Source organism: Panthera tigris, chromosome B4 (genome assembly GCF_018350195.1).
Source record: "Panthera tigris isolate Pti1 chromosome B4, P.tigris_Pti1_mat1.1, whole genome shotgun sequence".
In the NCBI taxonomy this organism is placed as follows: domain Eukaryota; kingdom Metazoa; phylum Chordata; class Mammalia; order Carnivora; family Felidae; genus Panthera; species Panthera tigris.
This window is the reverse complement of record NC_056666.1, coordinates 14,309,239-14,335,646: the sequence shown is the minus strand read 5'-3', so window position 1 is coordinate 14,335,646 and position 26,408 is coordinate 14,309,239. Positions and strand designations below refer to the sequence as shown.

General features: G+C 40.1%; 1 protein-coding gene across 1 annotated transcript in view; it reads left to right on the top strand.

Annotated features, from left to right (window-relative positions):
* Positions 1–26,408, top strand: part of ITGA8 (integrin subunit alpha 8) — a 187,662-nt gene that overhangs the window by 61,257 nt on the left and 99,997 nt on the right. Inside the window, exons 12-13 of the mRNA XM_042991143.1 lie at positions 12,736–12,941; positions 15,960–16,151. Coding sequence (XP_042847077.1) covers positions 12,736–12,941; positions 15,960–16,151 — 398 coding nt within the window. The remainder of the gene's footprint in view (positions 1–12,735; positions 12,942–15,959; positions 16,152–26,408) is intronic.

Below are 26,408 nucleotides of genomic sequence, written 5' to 3'. Positions count from 1 at the left end.
TTCACTAAAACCACCTACTCGATAGATAAAACAAATGATTAAATAAGAAAGTCAATAAGTTGAGACAGAATGATTATCCATCCAATAAATATCGTTGGAACACCTACTGTGTGCCAGGCATTATTCTCAGTGCCCAGAATATAGTGGCAAATGAGGCAAAATAGATCTCTGCTCTCAGAGAGCTCACATTTTTATAGAAATCAAGTACCTACAGAAGTCTGACTACAGGGTCTGGATTAAGCAAGCATTTTAGATAACATCTTTGAAAGACATTAGCTATGACCTTCGTGTAGACAGAAACGTACTTTATATATTATGTGGTGTCATATGAATGGAGATACATTTAGTCACTTTTGTACCTTTTGGAAAATATCTTTTTTCTTCCATTCAACATATATTTCTTGAGCATCTAGCATCTAGCATACTAGCACTGTTCTAGGCACTGGGATATGGCAGAGAACAAAATAGAACCCCCCCCCCCAAATTAGGGCTATACTAGACATGGGGAAGTGGAAATTCCAGACAAAAAACAAATGAGTCAAATAAAATGCATTGAGATGATGATGAGCACTAGATAGGAAGAAAAAAACAAAAACCAGAAGCACTGTTCAGTGCTAAAAAGAAATGAGCTATCAAGCATGAAAAGACAGGGAGGAATCTTAAAGGCATATTCCTGAGTGAAAGAAACTGACCTGAAAGGCTACATAACTGTATCTCTCCAACTAGATGACATCTTGGAAAAGGCAAAACTATGGAGACAGGGAAAAGATTAGTGGTTGCCAGCAGTCAGTGGGGAGAAGAGGGGTGTTCAAAGGCCAGAGAAGAGAGGATTTTTAGGGCAGTGAGACAACTCTGTAAGACACTACAGTGTGGGATCCAGGTCATTTCACATTTGTCCAAATCCACAGAATGTTCAGGGCACTTGGGTGGCTCAGTCGGTTAAACGTCCAGCTTGGGCTCAGGTCAGGATCTCAATGCTCGTGAGTTTGAGCCCCACGTCAGGCTCTGTGCTGAGAGCTCAGAGCCTGGAACCTGCTTTGGATTCTGTCTCTCCCTCTCTCTGTCTGCCCCTCCCTCACTTGCCTCTCTCTCTCTCAAAAATAAACATTAAAAAGTTTAAAAATCCACAGAATGTTCAGTCCAAGAGTGAGGCCAGTGTAAACTATAGGCTCTGGGTGATGATGATGGGTCCCTTAGGTTCATGGACAATAACACACACACCACACGAGTAGGGGACACTGATGGCGGGAAGGCTGTGCGTATGGCAACAGGACTGTACAGGAACTCTCTGTATTTTCTGCTTCAGTTTGCTCTGAACTGAAAACTTCTCTAAAAGACAGTCTATTAGGGGAGGTAGGGAATATTGGGAAGGTGGTGATATCAAATGGGGTAGATAGGAAGACCGTGGTGTTAAGGTTGAGGAAAGTTGAGGAAAGATCTGCAGAGCTGGGGTCAAGGGGAAAGAGTGCTCAGGTTCCTGGAGGTGGGGGCTGCTAGAAGCCAAGGAACGTGAAAGAGGCTTGGAGAGGTGATGAGGGCACAGGATCAGAAAACTTTGTGAGCCACTGCATCTATAAACTGCCTTACCCAGAGCCTCGCAGACTATGCTACGGACAGGATGAGCCTGTTTTCAAGAAGGACACATCTCGCGAGCCACTGGGGGATTCTAAGCAAGGGAATGGCCTCTGACTTTGGTTTCATCAGACACGCTCTGTCTGGTGGGTCTCAGCAGCCGTGAGGCCTTCTGGGGGTCCACTGCCCTAAGCCAGGTGGGGCAGGACAGTGCCTTGGGCCAGAGCAATAGTTGTGGCAGGAAGTAAAAGGGTTGCACTCTGGATGTATTCTGAAAGTATATTTGCCAATCTTACTCTGCAAGCAAGGGATTTAAAATTAAATTGCTTTACCCGTCAGCCGAGCTGTGAAGAGAAAGTAACAATCAGGACCGCCATTCATAATTTCCAACCTCAATGGACTGGACTTATCAGAGTGATTTAGGGGAAAAAAAAAAAGGAGAGGTGGGACTGAAAAAGAACGTGAGTCCACGACATGGTGTGATGTCCCAAATAAGGAAGCCCACGCTTTAGTCAAAACAAAACAAAACAAAACAAAACAAAACAAAACAAAACAAAATCCCACAGCAGTCATTGGGATACGCGCAGACACGTTTCTTTCAACAGATGGTAACACAACACACACAAGGGCTTTTCCGGCCCGGGAGCCACGTGGTGTTTTATGGGGCCCCAAGTGACTCCGTGTGTGCCCTTCCTTTACTTCACCCTGCCCTGAACCCTTTCGGCTCTCCCTCGGGTCAACACTGTGCCCTGCAGGATACTGCCTCCTTCCTGGAAACACGTTCGTTCCAGTCTATAGCAAAGCTCTGTGACAACACTTAGAGTCTTTTTTTCTTTTTTCTTTTTTTTTTTTTTTTGGCCATGTTAATAAAAAAACCAAGAATACTTGTGAGGAAAGGACCTTTTTGGTCCCCTGCTGATCAAATTTAACATGGTAGTTACAGACACAGGAATATTCCAGGGATAATTTGTTCTTTCTCGATGTTCTTAAAAATTACTATGCACATTATTTCTTTTTTTATTAGGCAGTATAATCTTCAGTCTTTAGACTGCATCGAAAAAGTGAGTCCATTATCTTAATATTGCTGTTCTTTTTTAAAAATATTATTTATTTATTTATTTATTTATTTATTTATTTAGAGAAAGCACACACGCAAGCCAGGGAAGGGTAGAGAAGGGAGGGAGAGAGAGAATCACAAGCAGCCTCCGCACTATCAATGCAGAGCCCAATGTGGGACTTGATTCCACTAAACGTAAGATCGTGACCTGCACCGAAATTAGGAGTCAGATGCTCAACTGACTGAGCCACTCAGGTGCCCCAATATTGCCATTCTTCTAAAAAAATTTTTTTTAGTGTTTATTTATTTTTGAGAGAGAGACTCAAGCCGGGAGAGGAAGAGAGGCAGACAGAATCTGAAGCAGGATCCAGGCTCCAAGCTGTCAGCACAGACCACGACATGGGGCTCGAACCCACGAACTGCGACATCATGACCCGAGCTGAAGTCAGACAGTTAACCAACTGAGCCACCCAGGCGCCCCAACCGATGTTGCCATTCTTAAAGATAAAGTGCCCACAGATTCTCAGTCTGGATGTCATGTGCCATTCTTGGTTACTGTAATGCTATGTAAATTCAAGGCCCTATTATAAATGAGTAAACTATAGATGCCACTGAGAATCTTTCACCCCAATAAAAGACAGACAATTCACATGAAGTCTGAAATTACAATAACAAAACTACGATTTGCCATCACCTCTGTAGCACCTGTGTTTCTGGAAAAAAATCACTTGATATTGTTGACTTTCAAATAGACATCTTATGTGTCTAGCTTTATACTTGATCTGAAGATAGGGGCCTGAAAACCACTACTAAATAGCAACAGCAGCGTCCTCACTGGGTGGGTATTTGTCCCCAGGGAAGGCACAAAACAACCCATCAGGGCAGAGACATAAACTGCTGTCCCTCAGAAATCTTAGCAGAACCAGAAAAGAAAGGCAGTGATGAATCATGCATGTGTCAGTGACTTTTCTTAAGCTCGATGTGATGGCTCCATGTCAAGAGACATGTGGCCCGATTTTGAGAAAGCATGCTTTTGTCGTTCTGACTTCTGACAGTATTTCTAGCAGAGATCAGAAGGCTGCATGGGATTTACAGGAAACCCGAATCCCTATCTCAATGTTTTCCTGGATACGATATATTTGGTGCCCCCAGTTTCTTAGCCATTTCAAATGCAAAAATGTCTGTTATCCACTGAAACTATTGAAAAAGCCAATATTGCTCTAAGCAACAAAATTTTATCATGCATGATTGGCAGACAATGTTTTTTCCCTTCTCAAAGTGTCTTCCTGTGTAATATATGTCTAATAACATAGGACAACCCAAACTACAGTCCAGTGAAGCTATCTAAAATTCACACATGAAGGGAGGGTGTCTGGGTGGCTCGGTCAGTTAAGTGTCTGACTTTGGCTCAAGTCATGATCTCATGGTTCGTGAGTTCAAACCCCACTGTCAGGCTCTGTGTTGACAGCTCAGAGCCTAGAGCCTGCTTCAGATTCTGTGTCTCCCTCTCTCTCTCTCAGTCCCTCCCCCTCACTCTCTGTCTCTCTCTCTCTCTCAAAAATAAGTAAACATTAAAAAAAAATTTAAAGCTGGGAAATTAGCATATTTGTCCTTGAAACACTCTATAACCATTTTTATTTTTATTTTTTAAAATAAAAATTGTATGTTTCAGGTATACGGCATGATGTTTAAGGTATACATAGGCACAGTGAAATTAATTACTGTGATCAAGCTAATTAAGACATCCATCTATAGGCTCCATCTATATTCACCCAACTGTGCAATCCATCCATTACAAAGTTACTTCTGTGTGTGTGTGTGTGTGTGTGCGCGCGTGTGTGTGTGCCCGCGCGTGGTGATAACACCAGAGATCCACTCTCTTAGCAAACTCCTAGTAACAGTGTTATTAACTGTACTCACCATGCTATACGCTAGATCTCTAGCATACATCCTACATGACTGCAACTTTGTATCCTTTGACCAACATCTCCCTTTGCCTCCATCCCCACCTCTGGTAACCACTGGTCTACTTTCTGCTTCCATGAATTTGACTATTTCAGATTATACGTATAGACACACACATATATAGATCTATTTAACTATCTCTATATACATATATATGTGAAAACATATAGATGCACTCTCTGCTCATATATTGATCCAGATTTACATATATGTATAGAATACATATAGATTCCAGTAACCTTAAATAAGGGTTGTGGTCGAAGAGTAACATACATATGTGTTTAAATGTTTTACCCTATTTTTTGTAAGAATCTACATTCCTGTTTGTTAAGTGTGCATATTATTAATTTCCATTATTTTTATAAGGTCTTACTTCCACTTTATAAAAGTATAAAATCCTAATTTCAAAGTTATTTTCCCCTATGAACCTTAAGATTGCCTTTAGTGATTCTAAAAACAACTGATTCATGATAAAAAATTCAGTTATAGTTTTTTGTGGCATGGCATATAAGAAAATTCAGTCCGTATGGTTATATCAAAGTGGCCATACTAGTCTGTTGCATTTTACTGAGTCATTAGTAATGATTCATAAATAATTTTACAGTCTATAAGTATATATATATATATTTTTTTTTTTGAAATTCACAAAACCCTTTCTAGCTTACCCAGCATTTATCAGTCAGTGATCAAGGAATTATCAGTGAGCATCAATCACCCATCAAAGTTCAATACTAAAACTGAGATGCAATTCCCATTTTTTACCCAAATTTCTAGTTTCCCAGAAGACTTTTTTTTTTTAAGGCCTGCCTCTTTTAAACCTTGGATCTGAGTAGATGTTATGCAGTGACTCAGAATAGGATATTAAGAAGAACACTTGTCTAGTTGAGTGTTCATGGTTCAGAAGTTAGGACTTCCCCATGTTCTGTGATATTAAACCAGACTTTCCCTTCTCCAGCCAAGAGATAATTAAGTACTATTGTGTATCAGACTCCCTCGTGAACATTCTCTGACAGGATATATCATCTTCTGTACCCACCATGCAACAAATGCAAGGTCCCTCCAACACTCGATAGCAGGGGTAAAAAAAAGACAGTGTCATTAAGTAATGATGACCAAATTAGTAATTTGGTGGAAATCTTCCCCATTGTTTTTTTTTTTAATTAAAAAAAAATCTCCAGGTATTGTGAGGGCACTCCAAAAGTTTAGACCAAACAGTGGTGTGCATGCTGGTTGGTAGTTGGTATTATCAAGCCTGTGACTGTTTTGAAAATATAAACAAGCTGGTGAAATTAACTTTAGTTTAGTTATCTTAAGATAGCCAGAGCTATAAACTCTGCCAATGTAAACTGTTAGGAATTTCTGGACAAACTTAACAAAGGGAGACAGAATATTTCATCTTGAGCCTAAGCAAGCAAATTAGTTTTTTTCTTACGGCTTTTGAAACTTACAATATTTAAACTATTTCAGAAACTTACAGAATTACAATTTAATCAATTGGGTTGTGTTTTCATCTCTGTGGGGCCTAAAGGAGTTCAATTTAAAGAGGTTTTAGCAGTTCGTTAACTTGAGAACATTTTAGAGAAGATGTATTTGAAAGGAATCAGCTTTGGGTAACTATGTTTTTGCCGTAGATTTAGTCCAAGTATGTTCTGTCACATGGGTTTTATCATTATGATTGACATAAGTAGAAAATCTGGAAAACTAAAGCAGAAAGAAGAAAATTGAAATTGATTTCTGTAATGTAAATGATAAGCAATGTTAGTTTTTGCCCACCATAAAACAATTCAGTTGATATCAGCTCTAGAATAGTGCCTGCTAATCTGCATTCTGCTAAATGACCACATTCAAAACATTAATCCTGGTAATTAATGTGCAATATCTACTATTGGGAAAAAAGAAACATAAAAAGTTCATATATTAAATCAACACAACACCATCTGACTCTGAAAACTTGAATCTAGATAGACTCTTCGTATTGAATATTCTCATTCGTGGGTTCTCTCTCTCTCTCTCTCTCTCTCTCTCTCAATGTATTTTTGCTTTGCTTTTCAGGAAAATAGTTATAGTGTCTCTGTCCCAAACAACATGTGAAGGATGAGAAATTGAGCCTTGCATTGTGTTATATTATCAGAGCGGATTTAAACATAAAGAGACACAAATAAAACCTGTGTATGCTACCCAGAGATTTGAAAGAAAATTGTGCTTAAACATTAGACATTTCGGATAAAGTGAAATTTAGTGTATATATCCTTCTATAAAGTGCCTTTACATAATAATTTAGGTCTCATACAAACCACCAACATGACCCAAACAGAAAGAGTGGATTTTAGTGAAAACTTCATCATTGATATTATTTCCTCATCATTAATTGTTTTAAGATAAAAAATACAGGCTGGGTGATATATACATATCATATATATATGATATATATCTCTATCTCTATAGCTTAGATATATATACGTGTATATATACGTGTATATGTATATATATGTGTACATGTATATATACGTATATAGATCTCTAAGAGAATATATATATCTTAGAATGGCACCCAGCCTATTACATAACTAGGTATTAGAAGGTCACTGAAAAATATCTTTACTAATAGATATTTTAAAACTTTAAACTTGAATTGGGGGGCATTTTCAAAACCAGGATTTGACAAAAACCAATTGTGAAATAGTCTAATAGCACACATAGCTTACTGCGATGGTTTTTTTCAGGGTTTTTTTGCCTTACGGTCCATAATAAGAAATGCATTTGACATTGCAGCCCAGCACACTACACAACTGAAACAAAAATGACATGGAACAATATTTATTCTCATGTGATGTGTTCACTCTATTTGCTGTTGTTTTCTGTTTTGTTTTTAAAAATTGATTTTGCAATCCACTAATGTGTTGCCAACCAAGCTTTAAAAACACCAGCCTAAACGATAATACATATTGTGGCTCTTAAGCAGTATTGCTGTAATAAAATAATACTGACACTAAGTGCAAAGTATTCTATAAAGCACATTGTACCAATTAAATCCAACACAGTTATTGTCTTTCAACCTTATGAGAAACACAATTATAAATGAAAAACAAATGTCTTCCTCTGTTTTTATGGCAATTTGAACATTTTAGAAGACTTACACTTAACTATCTAGGGAATATATTTCTAACAAAATAAATCAAGGTTGTCGTAATACTTCCAAGAATCCAAAGGTTCCATGGGTGTGCTAGTCTGTCGCAATGATGCGGTGAATAATTTCCCATTTCTAGAACTTGTGTCGGCAGGGAGAAAGGCACTGCACCAACCGTGCCAGTCCTGCATCATGTTGGCACCCTTGGGGGCCAATTTTATGGCTTGTTCCTTCTTTACAGAATGAGAAAATGGCCCCCACTCCATCTCTGCAGTAGAGACCAGTGACTCTGCCAATGTAGAGACATTTTTGAACCACAAGGCAGCAACACAATTAGGTGTTTAGCGAATGGCCCTGCCTACTGCCAATAATGATAACAGAAAGAGAAGCAACCACAGACCTGCGGGGGAAGATCAAGGCAATACCCCCAATCCCTGCTCTCCTCTGGTCTTGGAGCACAGCAGGATGGCAAGCAATGGGAATTGTTTTTTTTTAATCCATGTGCTTGTCCTATTTTTAAGAAGATGTTTTGGGGCACCTGAGTGGCTTAGTCGGTTAAGCATCTGACTTCAGCTCAGGTCATGACCTCACGGTTCGTGGGTTCGAGCCCCGTGTCGGGCTCTGTGCTGACAGCTTAGAGCTTGGAGCCTGCTTCCGATTCTGTATCTCCCTGGCTCCCTGCCCCTCCCCCACGCATGCTCTATCTCTCAAAAATAAATAAAAACCAGTTAAACAAAATTCTTTTTAACGTTTTACCTAAGTATAGTAATCCAACTTAGGTTTTGGAATGTGCGACCCAAACGAGAGCCATTCCTATTTACCCATCCCCCCACTCACCTCCAGAAGGGCACTTGTGATGAGCACAAGGTGATGTGCATACAGAATGTTGAGTCACTATGTTGTACACCTGAAACTAATATAACAATGTATGTTAACTCTACTGCAATTAAAATAAAGTTTTTAAAAAACAAAAGAAAAAATAATAGCCATTCCTCAGGTCTATCTATAACCGTCCTCGCCCCCATCCACCCCCCCCCCACCCCTTCCTTCTTACAAGTCGGCCAAGTAACACTCAAGGTGCATCTTGCTTTTCCCTGCGATTGGTCTCCTGCTTGGGAGACAAGTAAGAGCCTATTCTTGAAGTAGCTGGGAGCCCCAGACTATCCCAGAGTTACATTTCACCTTGTTTCTGACTCCTACGAGGTAGGAGAGGGAGAGGGGGGATGCATTGTTCTTTTTTACCAAGAGCTCTTTCTGTTTGCATTGCTATAATGTAAAAATATTGTGTATTCCCTCAACACCTAACCCAGTGCCTTCACGATACCTATCATTTATTAAACTACTGTAGTATGACCTGTCTATATACGTGTGCACGCACATTTGGGAGGAGACGTACAGAGAGAGACAGAGACCGAGAGAGATCTTCAGTGATGTATCCAATGATGTAGCCTATTTCTACATTCACCTTTTTGAGGAAATGTAACTTGTTCAATAGGGCACAGCTTGTGACTAAAAGAGCCGGCTTTTAAATCTAGATCAGGAGAACGTTAAAACTCATGCTTTTCCCATATCATCTGATTCAACTTACTTTTTCAATTATCTTTTTTTTTTTTTTTTGTAGGTCTTATTTTTTTTAGAGCAGTTTGGGTTTGTGGAAAAATTGAGTAGGAATTAAAGAGTTCACATGTATTCTCTCTCCTCTCCACCCTCAGTTTCCACTGTTATTACCCTCTTGCATTGGTGTGGTACGTTTGTTACAATATTGTTACATTATTAACTAAAGTGCGCGGTTTACATTAGGGTTCACTCTTTGGGTTCTACGTTCTGTGAGTTTTGCCGAATGCATAATGTCACATATCCACCTACAGTATCGTACAAAATACTTTCATTGCCCCAAAAACACCCCGTGCTCTATCTAGTCCTTCCTCTCCCTCCCCTCACTCCTGCCAACTGCTACTCGTTTTTACTGTCTCTATAGTTTTGTCTTTTCCAGAATGTTATACACATGGAATCATACAGTATGAAGGCTTTTGAGACTAGCTTCTTTCACTTAGCAAAATGCATTTAAAGTTCCTCCCTGTCATTTTGTGGCTTAATAGTTCATTTCTTTTTATTGATGAGTAACATTCTGTTATATGATGTGCCACAGGTTATTAGTGCAACCAAGGATATCTTGGTTGCTTCCAATTTTTGGCAATTGCAAGTTTTGTTTTTTTTTCTGGACCTAAGTTTTTTCAATTCACATGCATGACCACCTAGGAGTGTGATGATTGTATCATACGGTAAACCTGTGCTTAGTTTTGTAAGAAACTGCCGTACCGCCTTCCAAAGCGGCTGTCCCATTTTTCGTCCTCACCGGCAATGAATGAGAGTTCCTGTCGCTCCTCACTCTTTTCCAGCATTTGGTGCTGTCAGTATTTTGGATGTTAGTCATTCTAATAGATTCGTAGCAGTATCTCATTTTTGTTTTAATTTCCAATTCTCTAATGATATTTGACATTGGGAATCTTTTTATGTGCTCTTTGCCATCCGTAAATCTTCTTTGATGATGTGTCTGTTCAAATCTTTTGCCCCATTTTTAATTGCGTTGTTTTCTTATTGCTCTATTATATATCATAAACATATAATATTGGTTATATATAACAACGATAACATATGTAATCTATTGTATATCCCATACATATAATATTGGTTATATATGACAATAATATATGCTATGTAATATATAATGGTATCATACTGTATGTTATTGTTATTATTATTGCTGTGATTTCATATTATTAAGTTTTAAGAATTCTTTGTATATTTTACTTTTCCCATTAAAATTTTGGCACCCCTCTAGCACGGAGCCCACCTGGATCGCTCTCTGTACCCTGACTCCACTCAGAGACACTGCTTTGGGCTCAGAGTACTGTCACCTGGAAAGCCTGCCTCTAGAGCCACCTGTCAGAATCCCACTCAGGTCTAAGGCCGTCTCCCCCATGAGCATTGCTCAACTCTCTCAAAGTACCAGCCCTCTCTCCTACTCAGGATCTCTAGGACTTCGTTTGGATTACTTGTGTGCTTTTTTCCACCCTGCCTTGTCTGTAGTTAAATGAGTGGCAATTTGATTTCACTTGTAAGTTAATTAGGACCGGGGTTGACCTAATTGTCGCTCTATTCCTTGAGTCACTTATCCCAATGTCTTAAATACAGTTGTTACACAGAATGTCTCTTGAACCTGGGTACTAGTTGACCACTGCAGGGAAGGCGAGAAGTTGAAGAGGCGGTCAGGGTGAAGTTGCAATGTCTTACAGATGCCTCCTATCTTAAAGGAGGATTTCTTTTTGGTTTTCAGTAACTGATCACCCTCATTCCTGCCTTTTAGATGAATGGTGATATTTTTAGTTTAGTTGGCAAGTTTCTGCATGTTGCCTAATCTATGTCAGCATAAAAACCAAAGGCAGATTTTTCTTTGGATTATTGCCTCTCCCAAGATCGGGGCATCTTCAGAGGTCATTAGTATAGATCACATTTTGAATTTTGGTTGACGTGACTTTTCCTAAGATTTCTAAAATAAAATAATGCATGCATGTGTTCTTAAAAACTGAAATAGTTTAGGTAGCTCTGTTGTACTCTTCTTCATGCCCATTGGCTCTGTGAAGGGAACACTTTTAACCACTTTTGTATTTTGTTCTTTTGGGGGGCTATATCTTTATCTCTAGATAATGCGCATAGGTATTTGTTTCTTGAATTTTTTTCAACCTTAAAAATTATCTGTTAATCTCCTGCTAGTGTATCTCCATTTACAAAGAATAACTATCAAGTCCTATTTGGGATGAAAATTTGTTTTCTATCTTTTTAGGTAGTACTATAACCCTCTCTGGTCTCTGCTTTATTTATTTTTGAGACAGAGAGAGACAGAGCATGAACGGGGGAGGGTCAGAGAGAGGGAGACACAGAATCTGAAACAGGCTCCAGGCTCTGAGCTGTCAGCACAGAGTCCTACATGGGGCTTGAACTCATGAACCGTGAGATCATGACCTGAGCTGAAGTCGGACGCTTAACCAAGCCACCCAGGCGTCCCCCCGCCTTTTTTAAAATTTTTTTTAATGTTTATTTATTTTTGAGATACAGATAAAGACAGAGCATGAGTGGAAGAGGGGCACAGAGTGAGGGAAACACAAAATCCAAAGCAGGCTCCAGTCTCAGCTGTCAGCACAGAGCCCGACACGGGGCTCAAACTCATGGACCGTGAGATCATGACCCGAGCCGAAGTCGGATGCTTAACTGACTGAGCCACCCAGGCGCCCCTCTGCTTTATTTAAATGGAAGTAACAAGAGGAAAGAAGAAGGCAACATTTATGTTAAACCTTATTACTGCAAGAAAACTTCATAATTTATGTGAATCATTCTGTTGTTGTAGACAAACACTAATCCACTTTGAGAGAAACCCTTTTTAGGTCCTTTTGATATGTTTTGCTTGTCTAGCTACATTTTCTGGAAATGCACTAAAAATCTTTTGAAAAGGGTGAAGTATCTGGTTTTCTTAAAGTGGTCATTTGTAACACAGTCTAAAAGCTCAGTGTAACAAGTCTTCTTTTCCTATAACGTTCTATCCCATAGACATAACAAAGCAATGAAAGAAACACGGTGATTGTAAAATGTACCTGGGGAAAGGAAAAATACCAGTGGAAATGTACTAAGCGAGTTGGTTAAAAATGTATCCACTGTATCCACTGGCGGGGGGGGGGGGGGGGGGGGGGAGGGGGTGTCGGCACCTGGGTGGCTCAGTCAGTTGGGAGACCTCCCAACTTCAGCTCAGGTCATGATCTCATGGACTGCGGGTTCAAGCCCTGCATCGGGCTCTGTGCTGACAGCTCAGAGCCTGGAGCCCGCTTTGGATTCTGTGTCTCCCTGTCTTCTCCTCCCCCCACTTCACCCCATGTTCTATCAAAAATAAACATTAAAAAAATATGTCCCCCTGGAATCTCACGTCTGTCGGTGCTCTGACCTCTTTCTTTGTTCCCTGCAGAATGGATGATGTATTGATTGGGGCCCCTCTCTTCATGGAACGTGAATTTGAGACCAGCCCTAGGGAAGTAGGGCAAGTTTATCTGTATTTGCAAGTGAGTGCTCTTGTCTTCAGAGACCCACAGATCCTCGCGGGCACCGAGGTTTTCGGGAGATTCGGTAGTGCTGTGGCACACTTAGGAGACCTGAACCAAGATGGATACAATGGTAATTTATACCAATACGTGGAATTGTTTATGTGTTGTAATTCATGTTACTGTTACATGAAGGAAACAATGACGTCTTAAAAGTATTTACAGCAGTGTAAATACAGGGTAAAGTTCTTATTATTGATTTTTTAAATTTTTAAATGTTTATTTATTTTTGAGAGAGAGACAGAGCATGAGCGGGCAAGGGGGAGAGAGAGGGGGAGACACAGAATCTGAACCAGGCTCCAGGCTCCAGGCTCCGAGCTATCAGCACAGAGCCTGACGCGGTCTCGAGCCCGTAAACCGTGAGATCATGACGTGAGCCAAAGTCAGCCGCTTAACAGACTGAGCCACTCAGTGCGCCTATTATTGATTTTTTATGAACTATTAAAGAAATCTCAAGACAATTTAAAGTTAAGTTGTCATATATCAGCTCTAAATAAAGGCAGCTATTATATTTTAAATTAATATTTGGAGTTAATGACTCAAAGAAAACCAAAGAATCTTCCATATGTACAGTCAAGACAAAGAAATGCATGCTGATATATGAAGAAGAATGATGCCTTGTGATTAACCCATTTGAGTTACATATAGGCTTTGCTGAATTTTAATTGGTCGGTAAATTTCAGCTTAAAGCAACTTCAGTGTTTGCAGTAGTGTTAAATTCTTGGTTTAGGATTATGATTCTTTAAAGTAGGAATTTATGAATCCCTTGCAAGTACCCTTTCCTCAGAAAAACATGCAAGCTCACACAAAGCTTGCTCGAATTTGCTCGAACAAAATAGCCTAGGGAGTGTTTGCATCAGATCAGTATTCATTAGTACCTTTGCCAAGGGGTATTGTAAGGTTAAGTTTTCTTTGAGAAAAAAGACATCCCAGAACTGTATGGTTACTAATTTTTAAAGTGCCATAAAACAAAAATGCATATTACAAGTTCATGTTTCCAGGAAAATAATAAAAAGAGAGACAAGTTTATCTTTAACTGATGAGCTGCTTTCAAAACCTGCCCTATCCCTGGGCACCACGCAAAATATATTTATTTTGCTACATTATCTGTTGAGTCATCCTTATCACCATATTTTCCTCTATGTATCTTTTTTTTTTTCTCAAACCCTTCGTGATATTTTTAAAAGGTAAGAGAAGCATTTTTAATGGCAGAAAGCGTGTTCTGCCTCTGATGTCACTGATGTATAAACTGGGTAAAATAGGGGCACCTGGGTGGCTTGGTCGGTTAAGTGACTGACTCTGCACAGGTCATGATCTCACGGTTCGTGAGTTCGAGCCCCGTCTTGGGCTCTGTGGCAACAGCGAGACTTGGAATTCTCTCTCTCCCTCTCTCTGCTCCTTCCCTGCTCATGCTGTGTGTGTGTGTGTGTGTGTGTGTGTGTGTGTGTGTGTCTCAAAATAAATAAACTTTTTTTAAGTGGGCAAAATAATGCCAGACTGGGATGAAACACAGGGCCGATGTGGATGGACCTAGAGGAAGTGAAAGAAGGGTCCCTTTGCACCTGCCACATGATGCGATCTTCATTTTCCACAACAATCTGAGATTTGGGATAGTTTATCCTTACCTGTTAAGTGAAGCTGGAATGATAATCCTTGTTATGTAGTCAAAATCCACTCACGATTTACTTAGTCTTGTCAAACTTGGGAGCAAAGAGAAATAAATGACAAAATGGGGATACATAATTGTCACCCGCCATGGCGAGCTATTATGTTATTGTGTTATTGGTGCTCTTTTTTTATGTAAAACTAAATATTTGAGTGTTTTATGTTTTTTAAATTTATGTATTTATTTTGTGAGAAAGAGAGAGAGAATCCCAAGCAGGCTCCCGCTGTCAGCACAAAGCCTGAGGCGGGGCTCGATCCCACGAACCATGAGATCATGACCTGAGCAGAAATCAAGAGTTGGACGCTTAACCGACTGAGCCACCCAGGCGCCCCTTGTGTGTATTGTTTAGAACAATTCTGATGGACACAATGTGTGGAAGTTAACTTTCATTCAGTGCCATATTTAAGTGGGAGTCGAGTGGTAGGGTCCTTTCCGGGTTTCTCTGTATCCTCTACTGTAAAATGGGTCCTGCCTACCTCATGGGGCGATGTAATCATTACATTAGATAATCTCTGTGAAAGAGATTGTTTTTTTTCCTTTTAACAAGAAACTCGTAAGTACCCTGCAAAGGTGTCTCTCCTGTTCTACTCAGCCTAGTGATGGGACCCAGCCCTCCCTGTGGCTTGTTGCTAAGTTCCCATGTAGACCATCCTCTGCCTTGATCCTCCGATGGGCCAAGTGCTTTCCAACCTTCGACCTTTGCACACCAGTTCTTTCTGCCTGGAGCGCTCTCCCCTCCGATTTCACATGGTTGGTTTCATCTTGTCCTTAGATTTCCATTTCAACGTGAGCCTTAATGACACTTTGCCTGATCCCCTAATCTAAAAATAATAACCTGACAGAGCGCCTGGGTGGCTCAGTTGGTTAAGCAACCTACTCTTGATTTCAGCTCAGGCCATGATCTCACAGTTCGTGAGATCAAGCCCTGCGTTGGGCTCTGAGCTCACAGCATGGAGTCTGCTTGGGATTCTCTCTCTCCCTCTTTCTCTCCCCCTCTCACGCTCCCTCATGCTCTCTCTCTCTCAAAATAAATATTTTTAAAAAGATACGTAAAAATAACAACCGTTCTCCATCACATTAATATTTTTGGTTCTTCTGCATAGAGTTTGTCACTTTCCATATTTCCTTGATTGCTTCTTTATTCAAATTGTCTACTACCTGTGCTAGAATATGAATGTTCGAAAAGCAGCATCTGATTTGCTGTCACAACTGCTGCGTCCAACACATAGCAGTCGCTCGATAAATATTTGCAGGATGGATGAAAGGCAAACGAATAACTTATGGTTGCTGCAGTATTATGAAATTTTCATGGAAAGCTTAATAAGCCCTTTGGATTTTACGTTACGGCTCTTCGACTGCACTTCATTCCATGTCTCAAACATTCTTCCTGACTTAAAAAATATGTTTATGTGTGTCCGTTTGTAGACATTGCCATCGGGGCACCCTTTGCAGGCAAGGATCAAAGAGGCAAAGTGCTCATTTACAATGGGAACAAGGATGGCTTACACACCAAGGCGTCCCAGATTCTGCAAGGATTGTGGGCCTCCCAGACCATCCCTTCTGGATTCGGCTTTACTCTCAGAGGAGATTCAGACATAGACAAGAATGATTACCCAGGTAAGGGTTTCTTTCTTTTCCCATGAGAGCCCACTTCCCAGAAGGAAGCCCGTTCTCGAGACAGTGCATCGTGTGAAAGTGGTTCCCCTCCTGAAGGGGAAGGCCAAGCTTACCCACAGATGGCCCCGGGCTTTTGTCCATGATTCCCAAGTGACAAAACAGGGAAGGCGGACAAAACAAACACTCCCCTTCCCGCCAAGAAACAATGTGAGAAAGGCAAGGTGGCTTTTGAAAACCCGCACCGGACGTAAAACTTTGTCAACCTTGCGACAAAAGTCTTCGTTTGAAACCGCTCAGTAAGCTGTTGTCCGTTGATGAAGACTTGCCTCAGGGCCAGCTAGAGCAATTTATTTTAACCCTGTAATTCCCTTTTGAGCTCATAGCTCCTGTTAATTAACTCATGAGCCTCAACATTTCTGTCATCAAGCTCATGCTTTTGGAGCATAAGTATTTTCTAGCCGTCCTTTGGGGTTTTTCAAAATAGATTGCGTATTTCAAAGTGAAGCAAAAGGAACTGGTTGATAAGAAAGATGGTAAACTGTTCTTGGTGACTTCACTCCGACTGAGGGCTCGTGGAAATTATACTGCCCAGCGAGATAATTCACGGTTTGTGCGTGCCGGAGGAAGGCACAGTTTGTCTTAAAGGATTGTTTTGGGAATCCCAGGGTTTTTAGCAGAGAGCATTAGCCTTCTTGGTTTTATGATGCAATTTTCATTTTTATGTTAGTTATTTTAAAACGGTTTCAACAAATACTTAGAAATTACTACTAGTTAACCAACAGCTTCAACTATTTATTAAAACCTGTCTCATTCCACCACGTTCACGCTAATTGGGTGCTTTCCATATGTCGAGGGTTTTTTTTTTTCTGGTTTGGGGCAACATTCCAATACACTGACTGCCTAAACATACATAACTAATTCCATCCTTCCATTTTCTCTTCCCCTCTGGCATCAGGCAAAAAGGATACTGTATCATCTTCTCATAAATTTGCCAGAAATCTTTCCTGGCACCACCAAAGACGTTCTAATGGGCTCAAAGCAGATTTAGTTTTATACCGTATACGAATACATCCTACCTCAGCAATTTCAAGAGCGTCTAGTTAAGTTTGTTTTCTTAGGTTTTACTATACTAGTCTAATCAATGAGGTTAGTGGGGTTTTTTGGGGGGAGGAGGGTGTCATTCATAATCTATTCTATTTTAAATAATCCAAAAATTAGTCCCTTATGTGATTTCTTCCCAAAATATGTCAGGATGGTTCATGAAATTCAACTCATAGGCTGTAATCTTAGATGAAGAGTTATTTTTGGAAAGCTATTGCTATTCATTATGCTTGTCATATTCTTACCTTAGTACCAGGGAACTTGACAGACAGGTGGCTGTACCTTCCGCCAGGTAAAGGAACTAAGGGATGTATTGAGCGCCTAGGAAGTTCATCAACTTTCTTTCAAGTCTCCTAAATAAAAGCCAGGAAGGAGAGGATCATAAGACAATTTTTATCTCAAGGAATATTTCTTCTGGGGGTGGGTGGAGGGTTGAGGGAGCGGGGAAAGAGGAGGCAGACAGGGAAGAGAGAAGCTAAAGTAGGCAGATGTTGGCAACTAGTCACCTCTTAATTATGTCTTCTTTTATCCCTTCTTAACAATCGGAAAAAGGTCATTTGAAGCCATTCGTTAACCGTACCTACTGAGGCTGATTCAATTAATACTAATTAATGAGGTTAATGCAGTCTGTGTATCTATCTGTAAAGTAAATGTCCTTCACTAAGGCAGGACCATTCATGCCACTAATTGGATTCTTATCCCTCGAGATGATCTCGAGGCGTTCGGTGTGCGACTGTACATCTTCTTAGTAGACTTGGGTTCTGGTCCCGGTTCTGCCTCTCGAATGGAAATGTGGATGTCTTGTGATTCATGATCCTAGAACATTTTCCTTGACCCCCATCTCTTTACAAAAGAATGACAGTCAAAGAATTCTTAGAGTGACGCCAAGTCCCCAGAGACCTGTGCAGAGGCAAAACCCTAATGGGGGGTAATAACTACATTCTCTTCACCACTACGATGGACTTGAAATCCACAGGCATAATTCAGGAATCAGTTGAGCAGATGTTCACTTAGATTCAAGACTTTCTCCTTTCCTGTCTCTGAGGCCACTCTTTCAAGGAAGGGAGTGGCAAAGGGCGTGCCTGTTGTCCAGGGACTAGGAAAGGGACATCCGGCCCAAATGCATCATCTGTTTTTACTAGCTTCTGCCTGAAGGATAATTCAGTCTCTCCTGGCCTTTCACGCAGTGCTCAAGTTTCTGTGGTTAATACCATGGCCTCTGTAGTGGCCACTGCTCGAAAGTTCCATGGGTCATGAATCCTTATTCTATTCTGGCCTCTTCTGGTCCGTTCTTAGCATGTGCTTCCATGCTATGGTTAGGACCCAGACATTTACAGGTTAGGTTTTCAGGTTTCTGAGATTGTTTATCCCCCTGGATTATTCCTTTAGCCATTGCTAAGTTATCACCAAGACACCTTATTACTCCAGCCTAATGGAGTTTTAGTCTTCTTAGGTTTTGCCTGGGAAATAGCAGTGTTCCCCCACCCTGAGGCTATTGGGTGGCATGCGTTCCAAATCCTATAGCTCATTTTATAAACTGTATGTCCTGGTCCCCCATGGTCTATCTTGTGATTTTTTTCTAAACCAGTTCTACCTGGAACTTACAAAGAAGTATAGTTTTCTTTCTCTTTGGGGTCCTGCTCTCCCAAATCAAAATTAATCTTCTTTCAGATTATGGTGCTCAGGTCACTCTCCAAGCCTAGAGTCAAACTCTCCAAAGTCAGAACCTCTGGGAGGGGGGTAGAGGTCAGACCAGAGTAACATGGGTAAGTCACTTGGGTGATTCCCATGTTCAACCCACCTGAGAACTAATGACATAGAACAAAGTTCACCCTTTAATGAGTATCGAATCAATGGGGCATCTTGTTAGAATACAGATTCTGATTCAGGTCAAGGGAGTGGGAAAGACTCCTCCTTTCTACCGGCTTCCCAAGTTATATCACTGCCTCACGGCTTCATACTACATCCTGAGTAGCAAGCTATTTTGACCTACGGAGTCTGAGATGAGGTTCTTACCCAGGACCTTACTGTGAGAAACAACGCTCTCAAGGCTTTGTGCTCAGTTCCCATGCCTACGGTAGTTGGATATGCAGTGTTCTCTTTTGGCAAGGACCCGTTCACTAAACTCTGCCATTCCATTTATTCTTTTCAAGTTGTCAAACTAACCCGAGGGTCTTTTCTCCAGGTCGCCTCTGTGTGGTTACGGCCATTGGGATGCATGGCCCTGATACATGCTCTGGCCTCATCTGGAAAAATTAAGGAAGGTCCATTGAAAATACTCAGTTTTTGTTTTTGTTTTTGTTTTTTTGTTTTTTTTTGCATGCACTGCTCTGCATCTCCTGGGAGTTATCTGTGCATTTAAAATGATGCCTCATTGGCTTCCATTTAAAATATAGGATCCATTTGTTAGGGATTGGCCCACCTTAACGTGGCTTAAGCCGTAGAGGGAGCCATTTATATTAAGGCTATAGGAATATCTCAAGGAAACCTAAAGACAGCAACTCTCCTAGGCCTCTGGATGGGACTGACTGAGATCCTGGATGGCCAAGACTTCCTTTATGCCTCTCTCTTACTTTTGCCTCTGCTTTTCTTTGCATATCTGCTTCTCTCTCTTCCCCTCTCTCTCTCACTCCCCTTCTCTCCCTCTCCCTGTCTGGACCACAGTTCTCTGAGCACATAGTGAAGTGTCAGCTCCAGGCTTTGCATGTTGCAATTTTATTCACTCAAAGAGACTGTCTACAATTCATCTCAGTCCCACATTGTAGGGAAGGGAATCTTATAGACTCTAAGGCAAAGGGTGACATCTTCCAAAGAAAGTAGGCGTTGACTTGGGGACTGGGCAAGTATGCCAGGGAATACACACCTTGATGCTCCTGTGAAACAAAACAAAACAAAATGGCCCTAGGAAATACGAAGGGAAGAAGATAATTGAAAACAAAAATCTTTTGTTATAAAAATTAAGTAATAAAAGTGGTTATTAATTGCTCATCGCTCTTTGTATGTTTGTTCCTTTTGTTTCAAGGTCCAAAAGAAAAATACGTAAAGAAATTCCTTCATTCAGTCAAAACATATGTATTAGTGGTTGCTATGTATTAGACATCGTGCTGGGGGGACAGTGGCAAGGCGTCCACTATCACTACCTTCCCAGAGCTGACATTCTAGGTGAGAAAGACAGTTGAATAATTACAATAAAGTGTGAGCATCGAAACACTGAAGGCTTTAAACGCTAAACCGGTTTTGGAACATAATAACATCTGAAAAAATTCAAGCATGGCTGCTGAACATTATGCTTATGAATTTTAAGTCTATTATGATAGAAGTATTGTTGGCCTTTGGAACTTCTGTAATGATTTGGTCTTCATTAAATGAATCAGCTGAGGAAGAACTATGAGCTCTGCGGTTCCGCAGATAGGCACCTCCACTCCCCCTGACAAACTTCCAGGAGCCAGGCTAACTCCATGATCAGGGCTACAAATTATATCCAGGTTGTGTCCAGCCAAGGGGCAGGTGAGGGCAGATTCATATACCAGGGAGTTCCCTCCCTGCAGGATGGGGCAGGGCCACCTTTTTAAATGCACACACAGGCATGGTGGGATCTCAGTGGCCCTCCATTCTAAATAGATCAGAAACAAAAATCCCAAAACTCTTCCCTCTACTTGGTCACCTGCAGAGTTCAGGTAAAGACAAGTGCCCAAGCAAACGGTAGATTTGACATTCTGCATTGAAATCAGCCAAACCCCTTGGAGTTGCTGTTAAATGGAACACACTTGAAAACCTGGGCTTACCCAAACTGATGGCTTCTGAAGGGGTAATTTTTCCTATTCCGGAGGTGAACGCTTTTTACCTCATTTTAGGCACCAAGTGTTAGCAGCCGTGTCTGTGAGCAGAGCCGTGTTGGCTTCCCCTCGTCTTCACTGCCTGCCATCTACCCACTTCCAGGCACACTGCTATGAAACCTACCTGTGATAATGGCAGGCACACATGTTGCCCGTTCCTTAGATAGCGTGCTCTCTCTCTCTAAAGATAGATACGCTTTACATGTTTGTGATACGAGCCAGCTGCCTTTTGCAGGAAGAAAGAGTAAGGTTGATGGTGATGTTTGATGTGCTTTTCTTCGCGAATTACAGCTGTTTCACCTTCCGGACTGACGAAAAATCAGGTCACATAGTACCCGAAATAATCAAAAGCACAGACGTGCAAAAGGTGGCTTGATTTACTACTGTGCCATCCACTGCATAGCAGAGAAATACAGTTCATATCCTCTGGAATATTATTTTTGAATATTTCTTATGCACACACGTACATACACTCACACTTATATGTGCATATGTGTATATATGCATGCGTATTTTGTGTGTGTGTGTATGTGTACCCCAAGAGAGTTTATAGGGTAAGGTTAGATGATACTCCATATTTTTCTTTTTGGGAAACATCAAACCCGTATAAAAATAACCTATTAAAGTTAGCAACATGTCTGGGAACAGGAGAAGGGAAATCAGACTGGCCAGGTTAAGATTCCCATCCATCATTGATGGGCTGTGTGGCAATGAACAAATTACTTGAGCTCTCTGAGTTTCTATTATTGCCTTATCTGAAATTATAAGGCTAATATTTCCTTCACTTGGTTGTGTGTGTTTGCAGTTTCTAAGTCTGGAAAAGGTGTTTACAAAATGTTGTGAAATGGCTTAGAACTAAAAAGGAAATCCATTTGATTGACATGAATACAAACAAAGCTAATTTACTTCACAGACATATTGGGCCACATAAAATGCTAAAAAGCTGCATTCTAGGATTCTGGAGATGGGCGAAATGGGTTTCAAACTTGACCCCACTGTTTCCTAGCTGTATAAAAGCAAAGGACAATTTCCTAACCTCTCTGAACTTCAATTTTCTTATCTGTGAAATTGGATATAATAAGTTGGTTTAAAGATAAAATGGCATTATTTATATACTGTGAAATGAGATGATGTGTTTAAGTTAAAATGAGATTAAATAGAACATAGTTTAATAAATGGCAGCTCTCCAGTCAAGTTTTCTTTTTTTTTTTTTTTTTTTTGAGAGAGAGAGAGAGAGAATGAGCAGAGGGGGCAGAGAGAGAGAGAGAGAGAGAGAGAGAGAGAGAGAGAATCTTAGGTTCCATGCCCAGTGTGGAGCCTAATGTGGAGTCGATCTCACAATCCTGGGATCATGACCTGAGCCAAAATCAAGAGTCGGTCGCTTAACCAGAGCTACCCAGGTGCCCCTCCATCAAGTGTATTTTTAACTTCATTTATTGTGTTCTTAATCTCTGCTTTGTTCTTTTTTTCTCTCTTTGTTTAGGGTCTCACTGATGTCCTCCACTCTTTCTTTTTTAATGTTTATTTATTTTGAGAGAGAGAGAGAGATTGTGAGAGAGAGTAGAGGAGGGGCAGAGAGAGAGAGAGAGAGAGGAGAGAGAGAGGAGAGAGAGAGAGAGAGAGAGAGAGAGAGAGAGAGAGAGAGAGAGAGAGAGAGAGAGAGAGAGAGAGAGAGAGAGAGAGAGAGAGAGAGAGAATCCCAAGCAGGCTCCTTAGGGTCAGCACAGAGCCCACCCCTGGGCTCTATCCCACACACCATGAGATCATGACCTGAGCTGAAACCAGGGGTTAGACACTTAACTGACTGATTGCCCCCCAATTAAGTTTTGAAACAAGACTATATTTTGGAGGCATTATTTTCTTATACACACTATTGCTATTATTTTCTTTTGCTTATTTAATTCCCATAGTCCCCATATATTTTCTTCCCCCACCCAGACAAATAGGAATATGAAAGGAGGAACACTGACATTGAGACTCTGTTGGGTTGGCAATCTCTTGTAAAAGTCCTGTTGCTAGGCCCTCACTAGAATCTTCTGCTAATGTCATGCGGTTACTGCCCTGCTATGATGTAGCCCCACCACTCACCCCATCCTACCTCCCACCCCTACATGGAAGATGGTGCACAAGGGACTTCTCCCATTTCTCACTACTGTCATTTACTGGATGCCAAGAATGGAAAATGTTCTTCCTTCTTAACCTCTTAACCAGTTAAAGGCATTTAATTTCATATAAATTGGGCCTGAACTAGGTGACGACAATGGAAACTGAAAGGAAGGAATTAAAGAAATCATGTAAATGAAAAATAGTCAAAGCTTGATAATGACTGGCCGTGATAGAAGGTAGAGGATGTGGGGTTAGTAAGGAAGAGATGTTAAAGATGACTCTGGAATTTTTATCCAGTGTACCCAAGAAAAGAATGGCATAATGGACAGGCATGGGGAGATTTAGTTACAGAAATAAAGAGATTCTACTATAGAAATAGTATTTGGGATAATTTTCCTAATATCTAGATTAACCATTCAGTACTTTTTTAGGTTTCTTACAGTAAATAGTATCATCAGTACACATATATAAATAGGAGTCATTAGTATATTGATTCCTGGCACCAAAATTCTTTTTCCTATTCCAAATATGGATGTATTCAGGTTTCTGTTCTGGTGCTGATTAGAAAATGAGGGTTGGGCAGAGGAGTATCTTGTATACATTAATTGAGTGAAAACATTTCAGAGAAGAAACAGCTGTGATAGTTAGAAATCCCTAAAATTCAATGATCTAGCCTAATCCTGTTAAACATGATTGTATAACAAGACCATCTGCTAAATGCATAGCCCAGACTTTGGAGAGCGGAGGAGGGGAAGTACAGATTCTGTTGAGGTGCAGAAATCTTACAGGCAATGAAAACTAGGGGAAAACGTGGGCTGAATGCCAAGACTATCATTGTCTTGTTGAAGCCCATAATGCATGATGATTATACCATGAAGCCATCTCAGACAATTATACCAAATGGGAAAAAAAAATGACCCATTATTTGTTTTAATGAGTGCTGCGTGCATGAGTGTGTGTGTGTGTGTGTGTGTGTGTGCGCAAGCAAACAACCAAGCAAGAGAGAACCTACACATAAGAAATAAAAGGGTTTTAACCAAAGGGAATAATGCATAGTCATACCTTGAACTCCTTGGAATTGATTTGAAGTTTAGTTGAAGTAAGTTCAAATCTATAGTCAAAGTTTATTTCTACTTCTCAAACCCCACTACTCAGGTTTTCCTGAAAAGCAAAACATTATGTTCCTTACTGAACAAGATTTTCATAATTTCATTATAAATACATTGTAAATTAGAATATTAACATTTCTTGTAAAAAAATCTTATGAATTAGATTAAATAAGTCAACTGACAGAGTTCCTGGACTTGAATTCAGTAAAGTGGAAGTAAAAGTGAATGGAGAGATAAACATGTGAGTTCCAGAACCAGTTCTCCCAAGATAATGTTATTTTAGTAACTCAGCTTCTCTGGGCCTGACTTTCCTCCCCTGAACGTGATATGGATGAATAGAAAACTTCTCCAAGCTTTCTGATTCTATAATCAGATTTTATAATCCAAGATCTAGACTTACTGCCTTCCAGATACAGACGCTGCAAAAAAGAGGGAGAGAAAGCGAGAACTGTAGGCCAATATCTCTGATGAACATAGATGCAAAACTCCTCAACAACTGAACCCAACAATACATTTAAAAAATCATACACCAAAATCAAGTGGGATTTATTTATGCAAGGGTGGTTCAATAATCCCAAATCAATCAAAGCAATACATCACATCAATAAGAAAAGGGATAAAAACCACATGATCATTCCAATAAATGCAGACAAGGTACATTTGACGAAGTACAACATCAATTCATGAAGAAAAACCCAAACCAAGTAATTTTAGACAGAACATACCTCAATATAATAAAGACCGTATGTGGAAAACCTACAGCTAACATCATACTCAATGGTGAAAAACACAGCTTTCCCCCTAAGCTCAGGAATAAGACAAGGACGGCCAATCTCAGCCCTTTTATTCAACATAGTACTGGAAATCCTAGCCACAGAAATCAGACAAGAAAAAGAAATAAAAGGCATCCAAATTGGTAAGAGAGAAGTGAAACTGTTACTATTTGCAGATGACATGAAATTATATATAGAAAACCCTAAATTTAGACTCCACCAAAAAACTACTAGAACTGATGAATGAATTCAGTAGTGTCTCAGGATACAAAATCAATGTGCAGAAATATGTTGCATTTCTAAATGCTAATAATGAGGCAGCAGAAGGAGAAATTAAGAAAAATTATTTTTACAATTGCACAAATAATAAAATATCTAGGAATAAAGTTGACCAAGGAGGTGAACCAAGGAGGTGAAAAGCCTGTACTCTGAAAACTAAAACATTGATGAAAGAAATTGAAGACAACACAAACAAATGCTTTTTCTGCATCTATTGAGAGAATCATATGGTTTTTAGCCTTTCTTTTATTAATGTGGCACATCACATTGATCTGCAAATATTAAACCAGTCCCACAGCCCAGGTATAAACCCCACTTGATCATGGTGAATAATTCTCCCAATGTACTGTTGAATTCAATTTGTTAGTGTCTTGTTGAGTATTTTTTCATCTAGTTTCATCAGGGATATCGGCCTGTAATTCTTTTCAGTGAGGTCTTTGGTTTTGGTATCAAGGTAATGCTGACTTCACAGAATCAGTTTTGAAGCTTGCCTTCTGTTTCTGTTTTTTGAAACAGCTTGAGAATAGGTATTAACTCTCCTTTAAATGTCTGGTAGAATTGCCCTGGGAAGCCAGCTGGCCCAGAACTCTTGTTTGTTGGGAGATTTTTCATTACTGATTCAGTTTCTTTGCTGGTTATGGGTCTATTCAAATTTTCTATTTCTTCCTATTTCAGTTTTGGTAGTTTGTATATTTCTAGGAATTTGTCCATTTCTTCCAGGTTGCCCAATTTGTTGGAATATAATTTTTTCATAGTATTCTCTTATAATTGTTTGTATTTCTGTGGTGTTGGTTGTGATCTCTCCTCTTCCATTCATGATTTTATCTATTTGGGTCCTTTCCCATTCTTTTTGATAAGTCTGGTTAAGGGTTTATCAATTTTGTTAATTTTTTTCAAAGAATCAGCTCTTAGTTTCATTAATCTGTTCTACTGTGTTTTGTCTGTTTTTTCTATATTGTTTATTTCTGCTCTTATCTTTACTATTTCCCTTATTCTGTTGGCCTTAAGCTTTATTTGCTGTTCCTTTTATAGTTCCTATAGGTGTAAGGTTAG